At 38.9% G+C, this 26,389-nt stretch overlaps 1 protein-coding gene across 1 annotated transcript in view; it reads left to right on the top strand.

Moving 5' to 3' along the window:
• The window catches only part of SDK1 (sidekick cell adhesion molecule 1), a 418,140-nt gene that overhangs the window by 235,979 nt on the left and 155,772 nt on the right, over positions 1-26,389 (top strand). The window contains exons 6-7 of the mRNA XM_057416915.1: positions 20,898-21,009; positions 21,885-22,075. Coding sequence (XP_057272898.1) covers positions 20,898-21,009; positions 21,885-22,075 — 303 coding nt within the window. The remainder of the gene's footprint in view (positions 1-20,897; positions 21,010-21,884; positions 22,076-26,389) is intronic.

The raw sequence follows: 26,389 nt of genomic DNA, 5'->3' as shown, positions 1-26,389 counted from the left end.
GACCTTCTCTATAGAACAGGTCTATATTTCACTGAGATACCTTATGTTAAGCACAACACCAAAGTCCTTCAGTCTTTGAGCAGTTAACTGGGAGTGTGTCTCGGGAACAGGAGACACCAGGATATACTTGAGCACCCTCCAATAGCAGGAAAGTAATTAGATGGGATTTATGCTATAGATTCCATTCTGTTCTGTTAGTTCATTTTACCTTTTATTTAAGTAGATTTAGCTATATGTTTCAACTCTGTCAGTTCTCCATCAAGGTATTAAAAGAGCAAGGCTACAGTTTTCATTTACAAAAATTAATTTTGAAAGAAGATTGAGGTCTGTTAGAAGTTAACTTTTCAGCTGCTGTTTTTGACTAAGAAAGCACAAATGTACGTTAATAGAATGTGTTTTGCAGACACTTCTCCTTTAGAAGGGCTATCTCAGGAGATGAATGAAAGGTAATCATGGCACCAGTAATGAAAATTGATCTTAATGCTATCACAGTTACAGTTGCTGCCTGACGAATATTAAAGCTTGTTGTCAAATTAGTGAACATCTCAAAAAGAAAAAGAGGAAAATAAGAGGGAGAGGGTTTGTGTGGTGCCAGTGAGCAAGCTGAAATGCATTTCTGTTGTTGCTCAGACAGTTGGTATTTTCCTAGCCACAAAACTGTGGTATAATACGAACTCTGAAACGTAGTGTTATAAATGTATATAGAGCTTATATATAGTTAACAATTGTAACAATGATTCTCTTACGTCTGTAGGAGAAGAGATAACTGCTGTGGGCAGGTGTAGACCCATCTCGATTTGAACTCTACTTTGACTTCATTTTTAGTTCTTGCAACCTGCAAGGGTGGTGAGGCACTGGAATGGGTTGCCCAAGAAAGTTGTGAATGCTCCATCCCTGGCAGTGCTCAAGACCAGGTTGGATCGAGCCTTGGGTGATGTGGCTTAGTCTGCGGTGTCCCTGCCCATGGCAGGGGGGTTGGAACTGGATGATCTTAAGGTCCTTTCCAACCTTAACTATTCTATGATTCTATGAGCCTTTAGTTAGAAATTGGATTTGTGCCTTAAGATGAGACATGTGGTCTCATGTCCTGGCTTTAACAATCCTGCTGTCACATTCCAAAGGAGACCTTTTCTGCAGCAGGTGAGCTTCTGGGTCTTCACCAGCTCTTCTCCTTGGGAACTCTTCTCTGGTGAAGCAGGCACTTGTGACTTTTAGCCTGCAAACTCTGACCAAGCACTAGTGCTCATCAGCTTCCTCTCAAGGCTTGTTCAGAACACACCTCATTTGTGTCATTCAGCAAACCATTCCTTCACCTCTGCACAGCAACGTTTCTTTAGGAGATTAAGTTATCATGATTGGATTTATATGCAGCTATACACCAAAACGTAAGATGAAATAGATTGCTTTGTCTCCTGAATTTCAGTGCATTGGTACCAAAGTATTCTCTCTGAGGATCTGACTCATGTCTATATTTAGTAGTTCTAAACCTGTATAGATACAAAGAGCAAATATTGGCTTCTGTACAAGGGTGTGCGTCTGCACATGAGAATGAATACAATTATGTGACTGCAGGTCTGAAAATCCATCTTATAACTGGGAATTGGACATGTAGTGCCAAGATTTCCTGCCCTATGCTAGACACCAAAATAGCGACTACATTAAAAGTTTTGTTAGTGCTGGGTCACCAGATGTGGTAGGCAAGTTGGTGGTGAAGTCTGAAGAGGTTCTCCTTGGAGGTTTACAATCCCAGATGCTCACAGAAGTGTCCTAAGGAGATGGGTTTCCCTGAGATGTGGATGAATTGTTTTGAGGCTTGAAAGTAGTGAATCAGCAATATGGGAATGACTTTGCACTGTAACTTATTTTCCAAAGGAAGCACCCCAAAGTGCCAGCTAAAACTCTACACACATTAAATTGTGAAATCTTCATTTTATTCCAACCTAAATCTTCTTTGGAAATAACGTTTTCCTTTTAGGTTATATGCTTAACTTAAAGCTCCCTCCAATGAGTAGCTGCTCCTACAGCTTTACTTCTCCTGACCAAGCAACTCTTTCTGGGTGTTGTCAGTTCATTTTGTAGATCTGTCTGTCTTTACCTGGTGGAGGGCCACATCATTTCTGTTGCATTGATTCCAGGGTCTCCTGAGACATGCTCACCCTTGAAATTCAGCAGCAAGTATTCTGCAGCTCCATCAGAGTTTCCACAGAACAAGCTGTTTCTGTTTTATTAACCTTTATTAAGCTACTTTTTTTTTTGCTGATCCATAGGTTGGAAACTTCAAACAGGTTTCATAGTGATGCTGCCGGAGCTGTACTTGACAGGTATTTTTCAACCCGTCTAGAGTTAGCTTGGTTTTAGTATCATTTGAGACAGCTACTGTAGCAAAAATTATGCTGCAACACAGACTACTGGTTAGCCTATCCATATTTCAGGATATAACAATGTTAGGTGTGCATTCAAACTTGTTAAAACTCTCTTTGACTGTAACTATGTTTTAAAATACTTTCAGCCATGGTTATAAGCCCCAGAGGGAACTGGGGCTTTGTAATCTCTCTCCTCCAGGACAGCACACGCTGTCTGCTTCTCAAGTTCTTCCTAGCCTACAGAATAAGTGTTGAATTAATCTGTGACTGAGGGAAACTTATGGCACATGAAATTCAGAACACTGTCCAGACCCTTTCCAAGAGGCTTCCATCCTTTCAGACCTCGGGCTCTAGAAAATTGAACCAAAAGAATATATGTTGTTACCTCTGACAGAACTCCTGTTGTTAACTATTTCTCATCCTTTAATTTCTCCTAGTCAATAACCTGGTGTTGATGCAGCCAGTGTTCTGTTCAGAAACCTGCTCTGAGGAATGCTGCACCTAAGCTGCTGAGAACAGTCCCCTCCATTAGCATCCTTGCAGGCATGTGTGTCTGAAATGGCTGTTCCTGCAATGGCTACATCCCTCCATCTGCATTATTTCCCCTTCCCTAACTGGAGTCCTTGACAAAGCTTTTTCCTTGGACAGGGAAGGACAATCTCACAGATTGCCCGCTTGTCTAATTCTTCAGTCTTACTAATTGCTAAAGTTGTAATTTTAAACCTGACTGGTGGTATCAGAAGGCCAACTGCATGGTGTTAGCTGGGTCAGGACCTGCAAATTCCAGCATCTTAATGTGACCTTTGGCAATTGACTCTGTGCAGTTTTATTCCCCATCTTTCCTCCTTAATTGCAGTTGCAGCTGTGTATCTAGCTGCTATTACAAGAACTGAATTAGAAAACTGGAAGAAGTTATTCCATGGTGCTTTGGCTCTAGAAGTAGCTATTTAACCCTGTGATTTTATTAGAGCCAGGCATGAAATCTATGGCTCCGATGTCTCTTCTGTCATATGTACTTATAATGCTGAGAAAGAACACTCTCAAAATGATGATAAAGGGAAAGCTTCAGAATTGTGATAATTTTGACACATCATTACTATGATTGACATGATAAATAAGTCAGGTCATAAGAAATAATGCAGTTCTAAATCCCCAACCACATAAGCTTGCTGAGAGGGAAAAAGGGGTCTATTACATTTTCTGTATAGAGATTGCAGTCAGTGGTGCATAAACAATACATTCTATAGCAACCTGTTCATTGCTCAAGTTGTTATTGGCAGGCACTGTGGCATTTCTAAAGTCATTAAAAGGAGCTATCACTATTAATCTCCAGTCTCAAGGCAGACAGGTTTAACCTGAAGCTGATCATCAAATAATGGTAACATATATTTGTGCTATGTTGAATATGCCCTTTCATCTTTGGATGCCTCTCCTGTAACGCTGTGAGAAGGGTTGCAGATTCTGGCCTTCATTATAAAAGTAAGTTAATAATATGGGGTTTTTTTAAAGACTTTCCCACCCTACCGAGGCTATTCATGAACGGAGGAGTTTTTGTGAAACTTTGCAGCTCTTTCTATGTATCACCAGCATTCAGGGTATCACTTAGTCTCTGCTTAATCTAGTAAAAAGGCCCACCCTAAAGCTGTCCAATGTATATGGATATATACATGTATGTGTTCAGTAAGACAGCTCAGTATGAACTGTCAGCAAGCAGAGGAATAACTCAGTGGCCAGAAGATATATATGTAGAGAAGGCTGGAAAGCACCTAGATCAAATGCATGTTAATATTCCTCCATTAGAAGGGATAGTTTTTGATGGATTACTGAATCAAGTCTTCAATATCAGAGTGATTTGCTAGCTAGTAATGTATTTAAGTGTCCCTCTTTTTTCTGGTGGCATAGGGAACTTAATCCCACCCTGCAGATTCATCTCTAGGTACAAGACCCTTGGGAAAGGGGCAGCTGTAGGGATGAATTAATCAGGTTTCTTCCATAGAAAGTGGTCCTTGAAAGAACTCAAAGAATCAAAACATTTTGATTCATCTTCTCTTTTACTTCCCTTCCTCAAGGAAAATTACATTTTCCGATGGGAAATACAGGAATCTATCAGCACAGACAAATGGGAAACTGTGATTCATAAAGCTTACAGAGAGAAAATTCAATATATTTTTTCATCCTTTCTAGAGAGAAAGTCATATCCCTTCTCAAATATCCCTTAACATCCTCTCAGAAATAGGATGACATCTGTCGTTTAAGCTCTCTAAGTACTCTTGTCCCAGTTCCAACTTTTGGTTGTGGTAATCAAGCGATTAGGGAGAAACATCCTCATCCCAAGTTGTATCTAGTTATATCTTCAAAAACCATTTTTATGTGCAAATAAAAAAACATTGAATTCCTACCCAGGAGACTTCCCTAATAGAAATTATCTTTGAAGCATCAATGTCACTAATAATGTCATTCCCCTGGGAGACACTGGGAGCCTTGTCCATCTAGCACCTAGCCTGTTACATCCAGCATGCCCATCCAGCTGTGGACAGCAATACACAAAAGTTAAGCAAAGCAACAGCAGGTTACCCAGAATCTCATTTAACCCTTTTGTTTTGTAGTCTGTCATTGATCACAGTGCTGACATAGACTGGAAAATAAAATTTTAATTAACAATTTTGAGTCCAATAATTTTCTTTTTTAGCTTTCAGTTCTCTTGCTATCTGAGGCAAGAGATAGCACTTGCCATAAGCTATCAGGGGTCAGGCTTAGGCTTTTCCAGGGGACCTGTAGCTGATCATTTTTTCCCCCTGTTTGTTTTGCTGCTGCTGTGTTTCCTTTTATCACCTGTACTTAACTTTTTTTTTTATCTTCTAATCCAAGTGGTTACAGATAAGGCTACATCTGACTGATAATTTAATAAGGTCTCAGATCTGAAGAAATATATTAACCTGCTTTGATACCATGTGAAAGTCTCAAATCCTGAGCCTGCTGTTTGAGTGCTGGTTGTCAGGGAGCAGCCAGGGCAAGCTGGTCTGCAAGAGGTTGGGCAGCAGCTGAGGTTGACAGCGACGCAGCAGCAAGGTCCTTCCTGACAAGGAACACAGTCCTACGCTGCCTGAAGAAGGGTAAGCCCAATTGTCCAGCCATCACCAGACAAAGCCACAGTGACAGGGCAGGTCCAACCTAAAGCCAGGAGGTCAAGTGAGGAAGGTACAAGGCTGGCTTCAGGCATAGCTCAGGCAAGGACCAAGGTCCTGAGCTTTAATGCAGCTCCTCTGTCAGCAGGTAGAGAACTTGGCTGAGATTTCACACAGGTCTCACAAGTTAGTTGTTTTTGCCAGCAGCCTGATCCAAGGTTATACAGCTGCACCATATTGGACCTGACCTTGACTGCAGGCAGTGACACCCAGGAGGGGGGAAAAGGCTGCACAGCCTACTGGTGCACTCTGGGCCTCTTGCCTTTTGGCTGACATTCCAACTGCCATGTGCAAATAAACAGAAGCCAGGAGCTGATTTTTAATGTACAGCACTGAGACCGTGTCATTGTTCATAGGAGAGCTGGGCTGGCAAAGAGATGTTGCTGGTCTGCATCTTGAAGGACTTGGTTCAGAGGCTTGAGAGCAGCAGAGCCTCCTGCCCTGAGTTCCTTTGCTGGCTCTATGTCAGGGCAGGACAGGACAGGCAGTGAATCCAAGTGCTTGCAAACAGCAGAACACACTGACTGAATCCATGTTCTGCAATGTGTTTCATTTTGGCTTTTTTGTTTTAAAATATGTTGAATATATACTATTGATCTCTTTGAAAAAGTACAGAAGCTATGGCAGAAAATTACTGTAGAGATTGAGGAGCAGGAAAGCAGATTTTTAACACTAGAATGTAACCTGCTGTTTGAATGGCCTTAAGTTACATTATGATCCAGGGTTTAGACATGATTCATTTGTAATGCTTGTAACAGCTAAAACTCAGTTCAATTTGTGTGATGACATATGCCAGAGTCTGCAGGCAGCTTGAAACAATAATGCTGGGAAATGCAAATTGCCTCTTTTATTCTCATACTATGATAAAACCTGGGAGAATTACCTTTTTTCCCCTTATCATGTTTGCTGTTGGCCACAGATGCTGTGAACTGTCCAGCATTGCCTGAAAATATGTAGTAGAATTTAATATAGATTGGCATAGCACATTAACAAATCTTTCAACTGAGAACTGATGTGAGAAGGGAGTGTGAGGAGGGGAGACAGCTTCAGAGCTTGCAAGATCCCCATGGATATGGTAGAGCATCTTCTTTTTCCAGTTGGAATTTGGAAAGGAAAGTTTTCTGTCCTGTATTTGACTACAGCCTAAAATGTTAAAAGGTCGTGATGAACAGGTCAGACTTTTACCAGCCGGAGCCTCATTTCAGTAATGTTTGTCCTTGCCTCATTTTCACCACATGTAAAATGGAGATAATGGTTCCTGCATCTTCTGCAGAGGTCTCTGGTGTACTGGTAGAAGCAGTTATTATTTTCCAAGAGCACTTTCTACTTCTTGCACTTTCCAGTGGTAATAAATTGTACTTTTTAATGGTAGGAGTAAAGGTTTTCTGCAGAATTAAATCAGCTTTTTTAAATGTTCCACTTTCCCTCTCTGCCGGGTTTTACATTTTATGCATTTATATGTGCAAAGAGGACTCGGAAACAACAGAAAAATTGATGGCATTTAAAATTGTTTGTTTTAAAGCATTTTTGATGACTCCAGTTCTCCTAGATGAGATAGGAAACAGATTTCTTTGCAAGCTACTATTTTTTCTCCTTGTCTTTTACATTGCCTATTGCTATTAATTATTATGAGCAATACATGTGATTCACTGTAAAATATACAATTTTATGTCCACTCTGCTTGTAATAAGGGAATGTTCAACCACTTTACCACTTTAAAAGACAGCTTTGAGTAGTTTAAGAATCTTCTGCAAATCAAGTTAACGTCTATCAGAAATGGGGTTATTTTTATCCTGCCCCTGGTTACAAACCTAAAACATGTGACCAGCCAAAAAAATAGGAGATGCAGAGAAATGCTTAAAAGCCCACATTTGCAGAGCTGTGGGTACAGATTGAAGTTGAAGCTTGTAAAAACATAAATAAAACAAACCAACCTCTTCCCTTCCCAAATCAACAACAACCCCATTCTCAATTTGTTCACCATTGCTTGCTCGATTGAGGCTAAGTAGTAAACAAGGAAAGCATAAACCCAAGGCAGTTTCCACATTGTGTGAAGAAATTGCTTTATTAAATGTATAAAATCCTCAGGAGATGTGTCTGAAGTCCCTGCCTTATGTGTGTTCGCATTAGCACATAGGGCAGCTGCTTATAGAGCCCAGAACACTGCAGGATTTGTACCCTGGACACGATTCGGGTACCGGTAACTTGCTCTGGCCGTGTCACCTTGGGAATTATGGTTTTGCCTCTGTTCCCTTCCAAGTGTTGAGTTCTGGGGTGCAGTAAATGCTTAAGTGTGAAGAAAGTTTCTAAGTTATAGTGGGCTCTGTTACAAAGCTGCATTAAAGCATTTTGCTGAAATACCAAGTAATCCTTTTCTTTTTCAAAGTTGCTAAGTGAAAACACATCGATTTTTATTTTCTTTCAGCTGTTTCAATAGCTCAAGATTATTACTATTTTTAAGAGTGATAGAGAAATGTCAAAAATGATTCAGTTGTACTTTTATTTTTATATATCACCAGACTTTGCTTTTTTCAGCTTTGCCTTTGTGTGTGTGTGGGGGGGGGGGGGGGGGGGGGTACAGGCTTTGGAGGCAGTGGGAGGGAGAGATTATGGTTTATTTCAAAAGGCTGCTTGTATTTCTGAGTTTTCTCAGAGATTTTGTGCTTCAGTAGGTAATGCATTTTTATTGTCTTAAATTTGGTCTGTGCTGTAAAATTCTTTGGCCAAATGGCCTGGCAAACCTTAATCTCTTCTCTATAATTACTCTTGAAGGAATGGAGAAGAGATAGATCAATTGCTTTTGATACTACATGTGATTTATTCATTTAGTATTTTCTTTCACTAAAGATAGATGTGGATACAGTGAGTGTGCAGAACTAATACCACAATCAAAAAGCTGTACCGAAGTCACAAAGCAGAACAAGGCAAAATGAGCTCGGTGTTGTAGGCTAATGGGCATCCTACAGAATTCAGGTTCCAGGTGCCAGCAACAGCCAGCTCTTCCCATCCTAGCTTCCAGTTTTGTTTTAGCTGCTTAGTTTAATTTAATCCATATCTAAATGCATTTTATAGGCGTGTATAAGTGATTTGTCCTTCTTCATTGTGCGTAAGTAGTTTGAGGAGATTGTACATGTGTGAGAGAAAGCAAGTGACAGTTTTGTTGTCAAGTGGACCCTGCAACATTTTCTTGCCATTGTAGTTGCTCTAACATTTGATAGTTCTGCACTAACACAGCCCATAACCATCTGGATAGCAGAATTATATTGTTAAGTATTATTTTGGGGGGCAAATCAGAATAAAACAGGTTGATGAAATCTAAACAATGTTGTTGTGTTCTGCCTAATCACACATTGACAATTGGTTTCAATCTGATAACCCAAGGCCATTTTTTCTAAACCTAGGGTGAATTTCTTTTTAAACCAAAATGAAATAGATGTCACTGATATCTCAGCAATAGTTAAGTTCCTGTCTTAGACACCAGTACATTTTCTCATTTATTCCCCATAATTTTTCTTATTAACTGTAATTCTGTTGTGACATCCAAGTGTCATGTTACTATGATAGAAATTTGAAATAAGGAGCAGCACAAAGTGCAAAGTTTTGGATGAGCTGGGAGACAAGAGCACCCTGTGGAAATAAGCTTCAGTTTTTCACAAGCAAAGCAAAGAGTCCTTGTCGTAATCAGGAGAGGCTGTTTACTATCCATACAGCTAAAGCAGTGACCCAGCCCTTCTCTGAGAGGGTAAGAAGTTAATGCAAGATGGAAAAGACATCGTACTCTTTAACTCCACTCTTATCTGGGAGCAGTAGATAGGAAATCATAAGTACATTAATGCAAACAGCGTTTGTACCAGCCAAGTAAGGTACAACTATCAATCTATTTTTAACAATGCTGACACTACCCATGCTGCAGAAATACTAACAAAGAGCCTCAAGTAATAACTTCCCCTTAGGTTTCTTTTTACAGTACTTGCAGCATTCTCTGAGCAGGCATTTATACAGTATGTATAAATAGGCAGACACAAAAACCTATTCCATCTTCCAGAGAAGAGAGACGCTGGTTTATTCGCACTTCAGAAAATTAAATGCTTATCCATCTGTGGAATTATTTTTGAATGAATAAGTTTGTAGACTTTCTTTAGCTGGGTTATTGTTTGCTCTTTTGGAACATTCTTTGCTTTCACAGTTGTTTTGTTCTTGCTACAGAGGAAATACAGCAATGTGTATTTTTCTCCCTGCTGAGGTCTGAGGCAACCTTATATTATAAAATAACCAGAGACTGATAATCACAAAGGCTGCAAAGGGAAAGCTGCACTTTATTTAGAAGAACATCTGTGCTATAAAGAGAAAGAAAAATTCTTTCTTTTGATAGGAAAATATTTCTTTGGATTCTGAGCTCTGCTGTGAGTGGTTTTTGCCCTGCTTTTTTTATTTTACAGTACTCTAAATATATAAATGAAATTTTATTTGCTTCTGAATCTGTGTGACCTGAACAACTCTAATTTTATGAAGGATTGTATCCCTTTATGAAACAAAGTGGAAAAAAGTAGCATGTTATGGTCAGGGGATGGAGAACTTTAGACCATATGGAGTGGACCTGAGGCCCCTGATAACCTATTTCTCAAAATATTATTCTGATAAGTCATTCCATATGTTTGGTTGAGTTAGCTGTTGGAAGATGGCTGGGGGGGATCTTCTCGTTTTTCAGATCTGCTCTCTTTGTGTAAAGACTTGGAAACAGCAGACCTTTGGGAGCAAGGTAGCAATGTGGATCCCAAAACATGCTTCTTGTAGATAAATATATATATAAATAGAATGCAGCAATAGTTGACCTTCAGCTTAAAATGTTGCTCAGTGAGTGCATCTTGGTTTGGTGCACTTCAGTAACAAACCTGATTATTTAGTTCAATGTTATAAATATCTTCTACAAACTGCTCTCCTTTAAGCCTTTATAAATTGTAGTGCCCAGGATCTGAGTACCAGCTTTTAAATTTGGTTGTTTGGGGTTTTTTTTTCCCTTTTAACATTCAAATGATGTTTATATATAACAAATTTTAATCCCTGTTCTTAGAGTGGATTTTCTGGAGAAAGCTTTGATCCACACTTGGCTTATCCGGTAACTGTAACAATGTGCTCACATGACTTTGACTGTCTCTTACGTGCACTCTTTAGATCACAATGGCCAATTTGGTGGCCTGTGCACCTTTACTAGCACCAAACGTCTATGACACAAAAGCCTTTCCTTTTATTGTGAAGAACAGATCAGCTGTGGGGCACTTTCAGCTTTGTCTTTTGCCTTTTCTAAGTGAGGGCAGGTCTAAATTCTTCGATCCTTCAGGAAGACCACAGATCCTTAAACAAGCAGCCAGGTGTGGTAGATAGCCAGGACTACAGAAATCCGATAATACTGATTATTTTAATGGATTTGCCAGGTATCTAAAACCTAATAAAAACTCCAACTTTAGTATTAATTTTAACTTTATCAGGACTGTTTGTCAGATGATCAGTATATATGTGCAAGTGTCTGCTTCCAATGTACTGCACCACGATTATCAGGTTCATTTAAAAGATGCTACACAGAAATCAATCTCAGAAACTCGCATATGATCAATTGTGCGTATTTGTTTTATGCTCTACAGAGCATAGTTAATCTTAAATCTTCCCTGTGAAAACAGTGCTTCGGTTATTGTTGTGGTAAAATAAATTCTTGAAGGCATTTCTTAAATAATTTCCCCTGAAGTCACTGCAGATGCTCTTATTTAAGTCTGGTGAAGGATAGATGAGAATTATGTGGGTTTCTTCCTTTTCTCTCTTTTTCTTTGTTTACCACCCTTCATTTCTAAGTAGAAAAGTGTTTAAGCCTGTTACAAGTAGGGGAAGCAGCAAGTAGATTGTCAATGGTTGTGATTTTGTTTGTGCCAAAGGAGTTAAGAACTGCTTTTATTAATAAAAAAATGAAGCCACATATGAAGATGCATTTGAAAACAGAAGGCAGCATTTTATTGTCTTCCGTTCCTCTTTCTTTGTTGCTGCTTGACAGTAAACTAGAATCTGCTGGTGAGAATTGCAGCATCTGAAATAGCAGCAGTTCTCTGATTCCTGTAACACAGCCATGTCCTTAGCTCAACTTTCCTTCTATATTTCTTCTCTCTGCTCTTGTCTCACCACTGAATTTTGCATTTCTGGACATTATGATTAACTGACAGCTCTATTTTATTTAGCATCCAGTTTCTGCTGTGAGAGTTTACTTTTATTAAGAAAGCAAGCAGTACATACCAGGTATGTGAAGGGCAGAGCTGAGATGTTACACGTTCATTTTTGGCCTCAGCAGAAGATGACTCTTGCTGTCTGCTGCAGAAGCCCCTGCAACCACTGCCAGATCCCTCAAACCTGTTTCTTCATTCTAGATGCATGCCTGTTTAAATTTAAAAGGATGCTTCACTTGCAATGCACTAAAGCACATCATAAAAATATATAGCCTCTTAAAAATCACTTCCACCGATGAGTCATTGCAAAATCTTTGTAAACATGAATGTGTTTTGGATCATACTCCTAAAACCCCACAGCCCCTGGATGCTGGCTGCAGAGGCTCTGTGCTCTACCTGTTGCCTCTCACACCACTTTGAAGCTGACTCTGAGGCTAATAGATTCCACTGATAGACCATGGATATTTTTTCCCTCCTTTTAACTGCTCTTGATTAAGATTACACGCTCTATCCACTTATAGAGCCAATATTAAAGCTATCTGGTGAATTGAAAGCCACCTGAGTGTTCTTTAGTTAGAATAGCTTGAGGCTATATATTTTTTTCGTGTTAAAAGCTCTAATGATGTGCTGGATGATAAGTTTTTAGGCAGAAAGAAACCCCTCACTGTGCATGGGGGAAGGTCAGGTCAGTGACAGAGACAGAACTTCCAAATTGCTCTTTTTGCAGAAGGAGTTGCAAGAAGGGAATTTCAGAGTGTCAGAGCAGAAATATGGTCTGCTTTTGAGTTTAGCTGCTGAATCATCACAGAGAGCTGTTTAACCAAGTGGTGGCTTAATTTCCTTAAAACTACATGGGACCACACTAGAAATTTATTTTTGAAGTAGTCCTAAAATACAAAGTGAGTTTGTAGACCTCAGGTAGTATAAAAGAGGAGGAAGAAGTGTTTTATTGAAGGCTTACCCCACTAAATGTAGACATTGCTGTGTTATCTGCATTAATGGCCTGTAGGAAAAGGCCAAAATCAGGAAAAACAGCCACATCTCCCATCCGTGTCCCAGTCTGTGGAGCAGAACTGGTGAGAGATAAGCTGGAGAGACTGTGTCACCATGAACCATCTAGCCGTGATGCCTCTCCTTGGGCACTGCATTATTCCTTGCTTATGGAAATATGTTTTCTGTTTGTAAATCAACTGTACTTAGGCCCCTGTCTCTCATTATGCCCAGGAACAGACCCTAAAAACTCCCTAAATGGTTCCGGAAGCTTTTTAGCTTGCATTTTAGGCTTTGTCCTATCTGATAAAATATATAAAGCTGCTCTTTGCTGTAGTATCTGCACACAAAAATGTCTAAGTTGTCTTGTGGATAGAGTTGAGTTCTCCAGTAGGCTTTCCCTAGGGCTGAAACTAACACCTCTTGCAGTCTGTGTGAAAGTGCTTACAAAGAGGGGAAAAAGCTGTTTCTGTATTATTTGTTTAAAATTTGGAAACATTTATAGTGTGATTCTGGCTTTTTGTGTTTTTACTCTTGCTCCTATCCTTTTTTTTTTTTTTGCATATATTGCAGTGAATCCTTTCAAACTTGTCAGACAAGAAAAGTTTGGCTTGTTTAGCTGAGTAAAATTAAGACTGTGAAGGAGCATGATTGTTTTCTATAAATACTTTAGGATGGAAACATCACAGAGGGAGAAAATAGCTATTTAAGCTAAAGGACAGCTTTGGCAGAAGAACAAATGGGGTACATTGGCCATGAATACATTTAAGCTAGAAATTAGGAGTGTTTTTAACAGATTGAAAAAGAAAGCTCTAGGAAACTTTCCAACCAGAAAAGTGGTGGTAAAAAACCTCAGTATTTTTATCATGGGCCCCTGTACATTCAAAATGGGGTTGCATGATGGGATGTCAGAGACACAGGGAACTAGCCTGACCCAGGAGGTGCTTCTAGTCCTCTGCTCCAAACAGTTAGCAGGGTGCTCCATACATAAAATATTTTCTTGCCAATATTTTGCATGGTTAATATGTATTTTCTATTTTCATCAAATCACAGAATGGTTTGGGTTGGAAGAGACCTTAAAGACCATCTAGTACCAACCCCCTGCCACAGGCGGGGATACCTTCCTCTAGAGCAGGTTCTCCAAGCCCTGTCCAACCTGGCCTTGAATACTGCCAGGGATGGGGCAGCCATAGCTTCTCTGGGCACCCTGTGCCAGCGTCTCACCACCCTCATTGTGAGAATTTCTTCCTAATGTCTAATCTCAGTCTCCTCTCTGTCAGTTTAAAGCCATTCTCCCTTGTTCTGTCACTACAGACCCTTGTAAAAAGCCCCTCTCGATTTCTTATTGGCTCCTTTAGGCAATGGAAGCTCCTTTAAAGTCTCGCTGGAGCCTTCTCTCAGTTGGTCTTCATAATAGAGGTGCTCCAGCGCCTTAGAGCATCTTCAAGGCCTCCTCTGGACTCACTCCAACAGGTCCACATCTTTCTTGTGTTGGGTACCCAGAGCTGGACTTAGGACTCCAGGTGGGATCTCACAAGAGTGGAGTAGAGGGGGAGACTAATCTCTCTCAACCTGCTTTTCACACTTCTCCTTTAAGGCTCTGTTTCTGTAATATATATCTACTTAAATTAGGAATATATTTTCATTCTCTTCAAACCAACCATCAAGTACCTGAAGTTCAGTGTGTTTTACACTGCTTGCAGAACTGCAAGCCTGACTGAGTAAATCACACATTTTATAGGTTAATTTATTTGGGTAACTTTATTTTTCAAAGGTAAATGCATCAGAAGTTCTGTTGTAACAGATAGGCCTATCACACAGGCTCAGAAGGGGCGGATAGAAAAGGAAGGAGTGCAGATTTCAGGCACTGCTTTATGACATGGGTGATTCAGCCAAGATTAATTCATGCAAGGCTTCTTTGGCAGTTGTCGATGACATGTTTTCTAATTGCTTCTCTTTACCATATCCCCCCCTCATACACTGGGTGGTTAATCTGCGATCCACTTGCTGGATTTTGTTTTGATTTTTATGATTTTATTCATACCCTATCCTACCCCTTTTATTTTACTTTCAGGGGGAACAAATCGTGTTTGATCTGATATGGACAAAGCTTAGTCACACCAACAAGAGTATATTGAGTCAATAAATGTAACTGACCTAGATCATCACTTGTTTCGCTTGTATTATGTTTTGTAAACCCTTTCCATATCTAATGTTTTATTCATATGTCATGATGTCTGATGTCTGGATCAAGATGAGGACTTACTTGCTGCGATTGATTGAAACAACTAGGCCATTTTCCTTATAAACATGATCCACAAAGCTAAGTTTTTATGTTGTTGCTTATTTATTTTTTTGAGTCTAGTTTCTCATAGGTTCAAGATCAGAAATTATGATAATACATACATGTTTGAGAAGTCTTGACATATCCTCGGGTACTGAAAATTCATTACACCAACTCTGTACCATTGCATTGCTAATTATTTTATAAATACATAGTTTTGACTCAAAAAAACTCCATGTGGAGTTTTAATGTTATTCATCAAACTAAACAAATATGACCAAGAATCCTCCCAAGATCTCTGTTATTTTTATGTCTATAAATGTGAGCAGAGACCTGCACAGTTACACAGTAATGCACAACAGCATCACTGTTTTCTTCTTCTTCAAAATGAATGCAGTCCTTGCTAGAATAAAAGTGGAAAAAATGAAATGGTGACTTTTTATTATCTTAATACTCTTTTACTGTATAATCTCTTAATAATCACACTAATAACTAGGGAACAGAGAGAAATGCCATGTTTTAAGATGGAATTTTATGATTGAGAAATCCACTTTTTTCATTATTTTCATAATGCCTCTTTATTGTGCCTGCAGGTGGTTGTCAATTTTGCTAGTCTGTTGATCAGGCTTCAGTTCCTGTGGTGTGCCTTTTACTGCAAAGGGGAGGGGAAATTAATCTATTATTGATCAGGATCCAATTCCCATTGTGCATGTGGTACTGGAAAGGGAAAGGGGCATTAATCCATTATGGGTTGATAATCCAAATCATCTGCAGGTTGTATCTGGGAAAAGTGAAATCTATTCCATTAGATAGTTTGTATTTGTAAGGGCTTTTTATTCCCTCAAGTGATCTCGAGATACCGTCTGATTGTCATTTCTCCTCTTTTCTCATATTCTGTGGTACAGAGGCAGAGATTGCATATTGATGCCACAAAGTTGAACTATTTATGTGTAATATTCTTTGCTATTTGTATTGGACTCCTATCTCACATTCTGCTTTTTCTAATATAGGTATCTATAATTTGGTAACATGAAGCTTTGCATGTAGCCTGCATAGTAATTGCAAAGGCATTTCTGAGTACTGTGCAAGTCTGAAAGCCTATAGGAAGTTTATGCTGAAGGTTCTCTAATCTTTTTCTCCCAGGATAACTTATAAATGGTTTCAAAGTTCTGTTAAAGTATTCAATTTCTCCATTACCTTGAGGGTAGCATACTGGTGATCCTTCTGTGAAATGTTTTTCTCTCATAGACAAATTTCATAATATGAAGAAGTAAATCCATTTTTTGGATGCTGATTCCTGTGGGTTTTGAAAACAGAACACTGATAAGTAACTGCAGTAGTAACCAACACTAGCAGTCAACATCGCATCCCAGGCTCTACCCCATACTAAGTAAATGAAGGGTATCTTGGCGATGATTATTTGAGCAACCCTCCCTCCTCTTGCTCATGGTCACCTTGTTTGTAGTAAGTGTCTTTGGAGGGTTGGGACCTATAAGCCAGCCTCAAAAATAAGACTTGTTGTGTTTTTCAAGTCTGAGCTCAAGCTATTGCTTCTTTTCAAGAGAGAAACAATTTCTCTCACCTTCTATTTAGTCTGGTTTGTCTCATATCTCTCTGAGATGTATTTTAGTATTCATTGAAGGAATATTCTTAATATTCTGCACTGCAAACACACGTATAGATAAACTTGGCACACCATAATGTAAAATCTGAGAAAGGACCTAATGTTTACACATTTCTGAAGGGAAGAGCACCTTTTGTATCTTCAGTCATACGGCCTGAGAGACGACATTTCATCACTGTTGGGAAAATCAAGCACTCAAATGGTTTTGATAGAGTCTATGATCTTTATAAATGGTAAATTATAATATTTTAAATTCTCCATACCTCACAAGGCAATATGTGTAGAGAGATAAAAACACTGTCTTTTCAGAGATGATAGAGCAGTCTGCTTAATTATTGTAGTTAAATAACAGATAAGAAATTCTACAGCTCATCAGTATTAAAAAAATCAGTGTAACAGACCACCTGGGATGGGGTTCATTCTTGGTTAGGTGGGAAGGCGAAGTTCCTTGTGATCCTGTATTGGCATTGTGCAGTTACACACAGAGGCTGGTGATAAAACCAACCAGACTGTGTGAGAAGTGTTCACTCTTTCCCTCTTCCTTCAGTACATCTGTGCTTTGTGCAGGATTGCAGATTCTTGAATTCCAGAGTCTAGAGAGGAGTTAATATTTAGCAGCTGCTTCATGAGGAGCTGGGGAGGGGAACCACTGAGAAACCTGCAAGGTCAGCTCCCTCCCCTTGTGAGTCTCTGGGGTTAAAATAACCAACCCTCAAAGGCTGGCTGTGCTGGGCCTGAAGGCACTTGAGTTATTGGGCCCTAGTACACACTGGTAATAATTAAGACAGTGTTTAATAAGAACGTCTCGAAGTAAAGGGAAGATTGGAAATACTGTCAGTGCTGTGGCTAAAATAGAATGCAAAATAAAGCAGAATGTGCTGGTTTTTGGAGAAAAGTCCCTGTTTGGATTAGGACTCTTGCCTGCAGCAGTCCTTCTGTCCAGCCATCTATTAAGGACTGGAATCAGGATTAAGAGCACATGCCTTAAGTGTCCTTCCGTGCTGTTCAGCCTTGTCTCTGCAGCTTCCTACAAGCTCCCCACATGCTTATTGTGTCTAATAGCAAGGCATCCCTTGACTGCAGTAGTGGGGTGTTTTTTCCTTAAAGTTGCTTTGCTTTCTTGGCTGAAAGAAGGGGTTCAAAAAGCAGACAGGAAGGAATGATCTTTTCTCACAGAAAACATAGAGTATGGGGGGGAATGGTGGTCCTGTGTTAGCAAATTACTGTCACTATAACTGTGTTCTTGTATGCATTTGTATTGCTCTCCCATTTCAGTGTCTTTGACAAATATTTTCTTCAGAGAAACTGAAGCTCAATCATTAAATAAAGGATAAATGGGCAGTTGAGCAGTTCTTAAATAATGTGAAATGTCTGGGATGGCAAGGGGGGGAAATGGCTGGTGACAAATGCAGAGAAGCTGCCTGAGGGAGAGGAGAAACAGGTGGTGAAAAGCCAGAAGAAAACAGCAGAGACCTAGAAAACTGGGATGAGAAAAAGTCTGAGGAAGTTAAAAAAGGAACAGTGATGAGGAGACAAAAAAAAATCAGTTGTTTTCTACTAACGATTTTTCAAATAAAATGCCTGTTTACCAACAACGACATTCTGCATTGTACTTCAGTGTAACACCAGTCAAGTAACATCATGTCAGTGTAGTGAGTGAAGAGGTGTAGGGGAAGGATAGGGTGGCTTTATTGACAGGCAGGATAAGAAACCTGGAAAGTCTGGCTAATTTTTCTTTATCTGATAATTTGAAATAGCTCTCTGCCTTCCATGGCCAGACTGAAATCTAATTTGCTGCGTCACATCATCAAAACGAAATCACAGTGTTGCTCCTTATCTCTATTAGGAGGCTGGCTGCTCTGATATTCCAACCTGTGGATTTCTTACAAAGGATGAAGTTCTTAAAGGTGGAAACACAGATCCCACATTTACTGCCTTATTGAGATTTTTACTCTAAAGTAAAACTAAATCATCCTTTGATATTTTGATCAGCCACAAAACAAAGCTGCAAACTGTGGGAATGTCCCTGTTGAGCTTTATTTGGCAAAACAGGGGCCAGAGGGAATTACGGCAAGTGGTTTCTTTATGCTGCAAAGGGAAACTGTCTTTGAATATGAATATACATGCTGCCTATGTACTGTTATGTAATAGTTTGAAATTTTGTTGTTCTGTACATGCTTGTACATCTGCAGCTGACCTTTGTAGGTATATTACTTAGAATCCAAGCAGTAACCATTTTGAGGAGCCCTGTGTCACATCTGTATTCCGTCACTTGCTCAAAAGCTTTATCAACAGCCTGCTTTTAATAGATTTGTTTCAGGGATGGTAAAAAAATTAAAATATGCACATACTTTATTTAGATTCTTGTTATGGTCAGTAAGAAAGTTAAATAAAACTCACATTTTCCTGGCTGCAGGCAGAGTAATGTGCACTGCTATTGCCCCTGCTTATCTACTCGATGCACAATGAGCCACTCTCATATGGTGAACTCATAGAGGTTACAGCAAAGCTGGCTTCTCCGGCTGGTTACAGTGGGGTTAGGCCATTCTTCAAGGGAGCTTATAAGTCAAAGAAGTGGCTTTCCTCTTTTCCAGATGGAGATAAGAAATGCTTACTGCCAAATTAGTAAATTGGTTGTTGATCTTTTAGCATTTCCTGTTGTAAACCTTCATCTTGTGCAGAAGTAGTGGTGACCAGTAATGCTGAGGTTATTTCCTCTTAGCAGTAATAAGCTACTAATCTGATTACTGCTTGTTTTCTATTTTTTCAAGTACTATCTGGAAAATTCCTGCCATGAATATCTCTTGAAACACCATGGAAATCTTCATAGAAAATAAATTTGCTACCTTACAGCATCATATTCCCAGGAATGTTGTTGGGCAGAAGTAAAATCTACTACAACCTTTTTTTTTTTTTGAGATCCCATGCATGTTCTATGTCGATGCCGTGTCAGGTCAACAAAGTATATTTATGGGAAGAAATAAGCATGTGCTTACCACTTCCTTAGGTACTATTCTTGGATGCTTGAATTTATCCAGAAGTGTGGATGGTATTAAAATTTTAAACTTGTGCTGCATGCTGTCATCTCCCATAGTCACTATTTGCCATCAATTACAAAAACAGCAGTAGGTAAAAATTTTGTCATTCAGTAAGTCAGAAATCTGCTAATCTTGAACTCTGAGCCCTGTTACCAAAACCTCTGTCTATCCAAAGAGTGAAATTGAAAGTCAAATAGCTTTTGGTGTGCTGGGCAAAAGAGAAGCAAAGTATATCCTATCCATTTTGTATTATTTAGGGAATTATCTTAAACGTCAGGGTTCATGCCTTGCATTTGACTTTTTCCCATTCTGCTTAATGGGCATGGGTTAGCCTCCTTTACAGAAAACATCTGATGACCTCACTTGCTTTTCCATCAGTTTAGTTTTATTTTCATTCCTTTTCCCTATAATTTGTTTATTGGATTCTGGATTCTTTAGAGAATTTTATTACTCTGTTATTCAAGCTAAAAAATAGCTAATTTTTCTTTCCCAAATGAGTTGCTTGAAGCAAAGTACCTATGAATGCATGGGTATTTTAATTCACTTACTAAATGTATACAGAGAAAATTTACAAGCAGATTTTTTACCATTTTTAAGTGTCTCCTGACTGTTGCATAAGCTAAATTATTTACAGTATGATGCCTCACAAAAGAGTAGCAGATTTGGGTTATTTACTTTCCTGATAAGAAAAAGGGATTGAAGTTGCTGTGATATGCTGCTTTGTTAATTTTATATTTGTTCCCCAGTGTGTAAAATCTTTTTAAAGAACTAACATGAGTATTGGCAGGCTCTTTTGAAATGGTGTGGAAGTGGCAAGATTAAACAAAACATGAAAAGGTCTTAAAAATATAAGTCAGCAAGTGTTTGATAAAAATAAAAGTGCTCAACAATAGAAAACCTTTAGGATGCTTAATTTATTTGCTCTCTATTTGAGAATGGCCCCTGCACTCCATCTGGGTGTAGTTCGTGTGAGTTATGTGTTTTGAGTGATCCTGAGCTGGGTATATTGAAACAGTGTGTTTGTACAGTTAATGAAAGCCATTGAAAGTGGTCATGCTGAAGATCTCCCCTGAATGAGGAAATTAAAATCCAGGGTGAGACTGAAGAGTGAAATTTGCAGCTGTGTTGCTTGATAAGATCCTTTCTATGGAACCCATCCGTTTGCAGATGTATGGGGTCTTCACAAGGTTTGTTTCTGCCCATGCAGGTGCCACAGACCCATCTGACACAGTGGCTCCCGTCATTGTAATCCCTCCCCAGAATACCAGCATCGTGGCAGGGAGCAGCGAAGTGACACTGGAGTGTGTGGCCAATGCAAGGTATTGTAAAAGCCACAGAGGGGTTATAAGGAGCTAATTTTAATGCACTGTCTCTGTTGGAGAAGGACATAGAAAGTTGTTTTCTTTTTTTGTTGTTTTTAATTTAATATTCAAACCAGAATTCTTGCTCTTCAAAGTCACCTTATGAATAATCTTGTTTGTCCAACATTACTGAATTAAACATACTGATTTTTCTGGCCAAATAAGGATATATAGAGAGCTTATGTTAAAGGTTAATATTTCAGCTGTATTGCCTATTGACATGGAAGGTGATATTGTTGAACAGTCTGAGCTCCTTAGTAAATAAATTAGTGAGGATCCGCTATGAAGTAATTTATTAGACACTCATTTTACAGTGATTATTCCTCAACTGTTCATAATGCACTGTAATAATAGAGTTCACAGCATTCTTCCTATGTTTCCATCTAGCTGGCCTTGAATAACATTAAATTCCAGTGGAAGTAAAGGGTTGAGGTCCTTGGATGATGATAAGACCAACTGATTCACTTTCTCCTATGAGGGCAGAGATGTTCTTGATATGAGTAATATTGTTTTGGTAATTGAGTTATAATGAAAGCACTTCCCATGCAGCTGATTTCCATAGCACTATTTACTCCTTTTGCTTAGAGAAATCAAATTATTAGCACTTAAGTTCTGTTGCTGTATCAATTATCTGTACTTGCCTAATGCCACTTGCGTAGTCTGTAATCTTCATGTACAAGTTATATATGAATTCACTGCTTAATAGTGAACCTCAGGGACAGTGGAAACAGAGAAGTTTTGTATTTTGGATGTAACTGCAGCAAGGTTATTCTGTAATATATATGTTGTATTGTTGAATTCTTAGTTTTGTTTGTGTGTTTAAACCTTGGCAGACCTCTGGAGAGACTAAGCATGACCTGGAAGAGAAATGGAATAAAAATAACCAGTGGCATTAGCAGTTTTGGGAGACGACTCACTATCACCAACCCGACCTCTGCTGATGTGGGGGTTTACTTCTGTGAAGCAAAATTGAGAGACAGCACAGAGGAGCCAGCAAGAGCAAAAGCCTTCCTTTCTATAATGGGTAATTCTCAAGGCAATGTGTTTTTTTTAGCAAAACAGTCTCTGGACTAGAGGTATAATAGGAAATAGAATTGATATCTTAATATTTCATTGATCTTATATTTGAACCTTTCTTCAGAGAACAGAACAAAGGAGGTGAAGGAGGGTTATCTTCCAAATTAATTCAGCTGCTCTTCCCCATGAATATAAATTCATCAAATAGATTTTTTTAAATACTGATGTGATTCTGTGAATCCCCTGTGAAACTATACTTTTAATCAGAACTTGGGGAAATACAATAGGAAAATCCTTATTGGGCAACTTCCATCTTGGCTTTTAGATGCATTAAATCCTGATTAACTCCCAGCTTGCTTACACCTGGTTTTACTATGTCAAGTACCTGCATTTCTGAAAGAAGCCTTTTAGGTCTGTTCCAAGTGCCAGTCAGGGGGCTTAAGGATGTTCCTGACCACCTAGACAGGCAGATATCATTAGTGAGGTAACAAATGGAAAAAGGAAATGCCATTAAAATCAGTGCTACACGCTAGACCTTCAACTCCAAAGGAATCTTTGGACGTAACATGTTTAAAGGGACACTGATGCCTTTTCACTGCCTGTTTCCACCATCACGACTGTGCTGGAGTTTTGTTGTAGCAAGGAGGTTGTCGTTTGGTAAAGGTTGTTACTATGTATGTCATATCCTGATACAAGAATGCAAATCAGAACACTGCACACAGTGCAGTTTTTTAGGACTTTTAAAATAAAAGAGATGTTTTAGAATAGAGGCCTTTAGATGTTTTAAGCCAGAGCTGATCATGTAAAGTCTGGCTTTTACCTAACAGTCCCAGAAATAACTGTGCAACTGTCCTGGAAAGGTTATTACTCTGGCAGTGATACAAGTTCTTGGTGTTGATCAGAATTCATGCACATGCATTTCTGTAGTGCCCTGCAGAGGGAATTCAGCATGCAATTCTCTAGATTCTTTTAGCCTTGTGAAAACACAGTTTTAAAGACTGCTGTATGGTCTCTATTATAGTAGTTCACGCTAAATGAGAAAACGGCTCTTCTCTCTCTTTAAAGCACTGTTCCAGGCTCATTCATAGCACTGTGTGTCTATTATATGTATTATCTACTAGATGAAGCTTGGTTCCAGTCTTTTTCTTTGTACTTTGGTTCTTAGAATTATTACCTCGTGGCTTCTCTTTCCTTTAAGGAGCAAAGACTTATTTCACTTATTTACGGTTTTTGTTTAAACTCTTATTCACAAGATTTTGCTGTAACTAGTTTAATTTTGCTTCTGTGCTGTCAGAACCAGTCTAACGCGATACTTAAAGCAGCCTCTTGATTAATGTAAAAGATTCTTTAATACAGTTACATTAAAACTGAGAAACAATCATCAGGGAATCATTAATCTCGCAGTGCTGCCTTTCTTTTAGTAGCTTACCTGCTCTCTTATTTTTAAATGTTTTATTTATTTCTTATCCGGTTTTAGGGGCTGTCAGGGAATAAAGTTATGAAAAGGCCTGTAGATAAGAACAAGCAGATGAAAGAAAGCAGAAACAAATTGGTTACCAATTACTTTTATTTCTTTCTGATGGAACAAGACACTTCAGTTGCAGGTGTTTACTCAATGTGTCAGCAAAGCCTGATAGATTTCTTTATTTATGAGTTTCTTAAGCTGCAGGATGGATCTCTAATTCTAAACAGGAAGGCAAATCAAAGGATTAGTAGTTAATGCATAACTTATATTCTGCCTTAGAATTCTTGACTGTATCTGGCTGTTGTTTAATTAGTCAAGGGATGGGTTCTAGAGGAAAGATTCAAACCTGAGGATTTTTGCAGTGTATCCCTCAATAGTCTATTGGAGTAGTACTTACAGAGAATCAAGTATTCTTGTCTATTTGCATGCATAAAATATTTGTAGTGTGTACATGTTGATAGTGACCTGATAATGAGCTGTACTTTTGCGGTGAATAACACAGTGTGGACTTAATAAGGGGTCTGACTAACAGAAGAAGGAAATTACGTTAATAGAAGAGTTTTTTTTTCAAAGTCATTGGGAGAAATCAAGTACAGACACTCAATAGTATGGTAATGTGAACTTTTGTGGATTACTAGAGAAAAATATTTTGCTGTGTACAGGTAGAATAGGAGTCATGATAAAAAGATGCATTAAAGGTATTACAAATACTGAGTTAATGAAAGCTTTTTTAAAAAATGTATCAGTTCTTGCCTTTCCCAGCTAAGAGGAGTCATGCAGTGGGCTTAGATGGTGACAAGAGCTTTATCAGAAGACTGTGGAACTTAGTACAAGGGCATGTACTCAGTTCAAACTATTATCTGTGACCTGCAATATTATCTCTGAAGCTTTTTCTGACTATTTGTGAGAGTACATCTTGATTTGTAAATCAGCATTACAATAACATTTGAAAAATCTGAATCTGTAATATAATAGAGTAGCATTGCAGAAGGAAGAAGAAAATACTCGTGTTGCACTGCAGCTTTCTTCTGACTGTGGCAAAGAGCTTTCTGACATCTTCATATTGTTCCAGCAAAGATAAACTGAGGTGGTTCCAAACCTTGGTTTTATTAGCTGCAGTTGCTATAAATTTTTAAAGGGTAGCATGTTCTTCACTTGGCAGAGTAACAGTTTGGGAAAGATTTGTTGCAGATTAGATAAGAGCACATTTGTTTTATCACTAACAGTTTGAAGATTAAGTAATTTAAGGAGTCTTCTCATGAGCAAACCAATTTGAAAACTGAGCTAATCTTAAATTCTTCTGCTTCAGTTCTGCAAGTTCTGTTAGCGACAAATTGCAATAGTAATTTTTTTTTTAAGTGACTGTTCTATGGGAAATTATGAATTTTAGGAGTTTAAGAAAATGAAGAATGAAACCTTTCCACTACATGAAATCCATACTGCTCTTTAAATCAGATGCAGTCAGAAAGTAAAGTCTGAATAAAATGGGGACAAAAACTATTAGGAAGAATAGGCTGGTATGATGAGGTTGTACAGAACAGAGTGCTAAAGCCTGTCTGAAGGCCCTCTCCCAGCTTCTTGTGCCTCTCCTCGCTGGCAGAGCATGGGAAACTGGAAAGTCCTTGATCGAGGTAAGCGCTACTGAGCAACAAGTAAACATCAGTACATTATCAGTGTTATTTCATACTAAATCACTGGCACAGTACTGTACCAGGCACTAGGAAGAAAATTACCTCAATCCCAGCTGAAAGCAGGACAATTAATTTATGGTAATGCTGGGGAAAGGCTTCCATTTTTAATGCTCAACTTTCCTCTAAAACATGCAGGCCTGAATTTCTGAGTGATGCAGGAATTTCAGCTTTGGAGAAGTCCCTGGGGCTTCCTCTGTTCTTTCTGACTTTCATTTATGTATCTGGGATTAGGTCACACATCTCCAGTGCAGCTTGAAGGGTATGTAATGGATGCTGACTGCTATCTTTTGAATGTTAAAATCGGTGACCATGTAACTCTGCGTGGGGGAAGTTAGAAATGTATCAAATTTTGCAGGCTCCCAAGGGTTTTACAGAGAGGCTATCTTTTCAGTGATGTCTGTAGTGCAGAACCCCCCTGAAACCCTCAACAACTATTAAAAGCATACATTTATATTCAAATATTCTTTTTCCCCTTTGCCTGTTCTTGACCCTTTAGTTAAGATCAAACACCAATACAATAGAGTATCTGTTTCTTTCAGTCTAGTAGGTGATGTGACCTCTCTCATTGCATAGCATGCTGCACTGCCAGCAGCATGAACTCAGTATAATGGGTCCTTTCCTATTCTGACTATTGTCATTCTATAATTTCAAAAAAATTTGAATGTTTGACCTGATTCCGACAGACTACTGTCATTCCTCGAAATTGCAGTGTCTGGGGGCTTGTGTCTGGCATGTTATATAGCTTGGAAGACATTGTAATTTCACCACACATACTAAATTTCAACACATGATTATTGCCTACAACAATAAATGTTCAAATTCATACTGTGTGATTCAAAGCAAGCCTTATAAATATGCAATAAAGTCATATATGCAGACAGCCAGAATGCCCCTTCAGAATGCCATCTGACCCCTGTAAATATTGCTGTGCTTTTATGGCCTCATTCTGATAGGTATTCACCAGGTGGTGCATAACCCAAACTGAGATACCCTGAATTTTTCACTTGCAATTCATGCTGGGCTACAGGCCCTCAGGCACACACTTGATGTGCAGATGATAGATCTGACTCATCTGAAAAGAGAGAAGCCTAGATTTCAGTTGTCTACCACCTGTAACTAGAGCTGTTTCTTCCACAGCCTGAGTTCTGTTGAAGCCTCACTGCAA

The sequence above is a fragment of the Pezoporus wallicus genome, unplaced genomic scaffold (genome assembly GCF_028554395.1).
Source record: "Pezoporus wallicus isolate ANWC-B61680 ecotype Strahan unplaced genomic scaffold, APGP_CSIRO_Pwel_v1 scaffold_7392, whole genome shotgun sequence".
NCBI classification, from domain to species: Eukaryota; Metazoa; Chordata; class Aves; order Psittaciformes; family Psittacidae; genus Pezoporus; species Pezoporus wallicus.
Note: the sequence above shows the minus strand (reverse complement) of the source record. Positions and strands in the feature narration are given on the sequence as shown.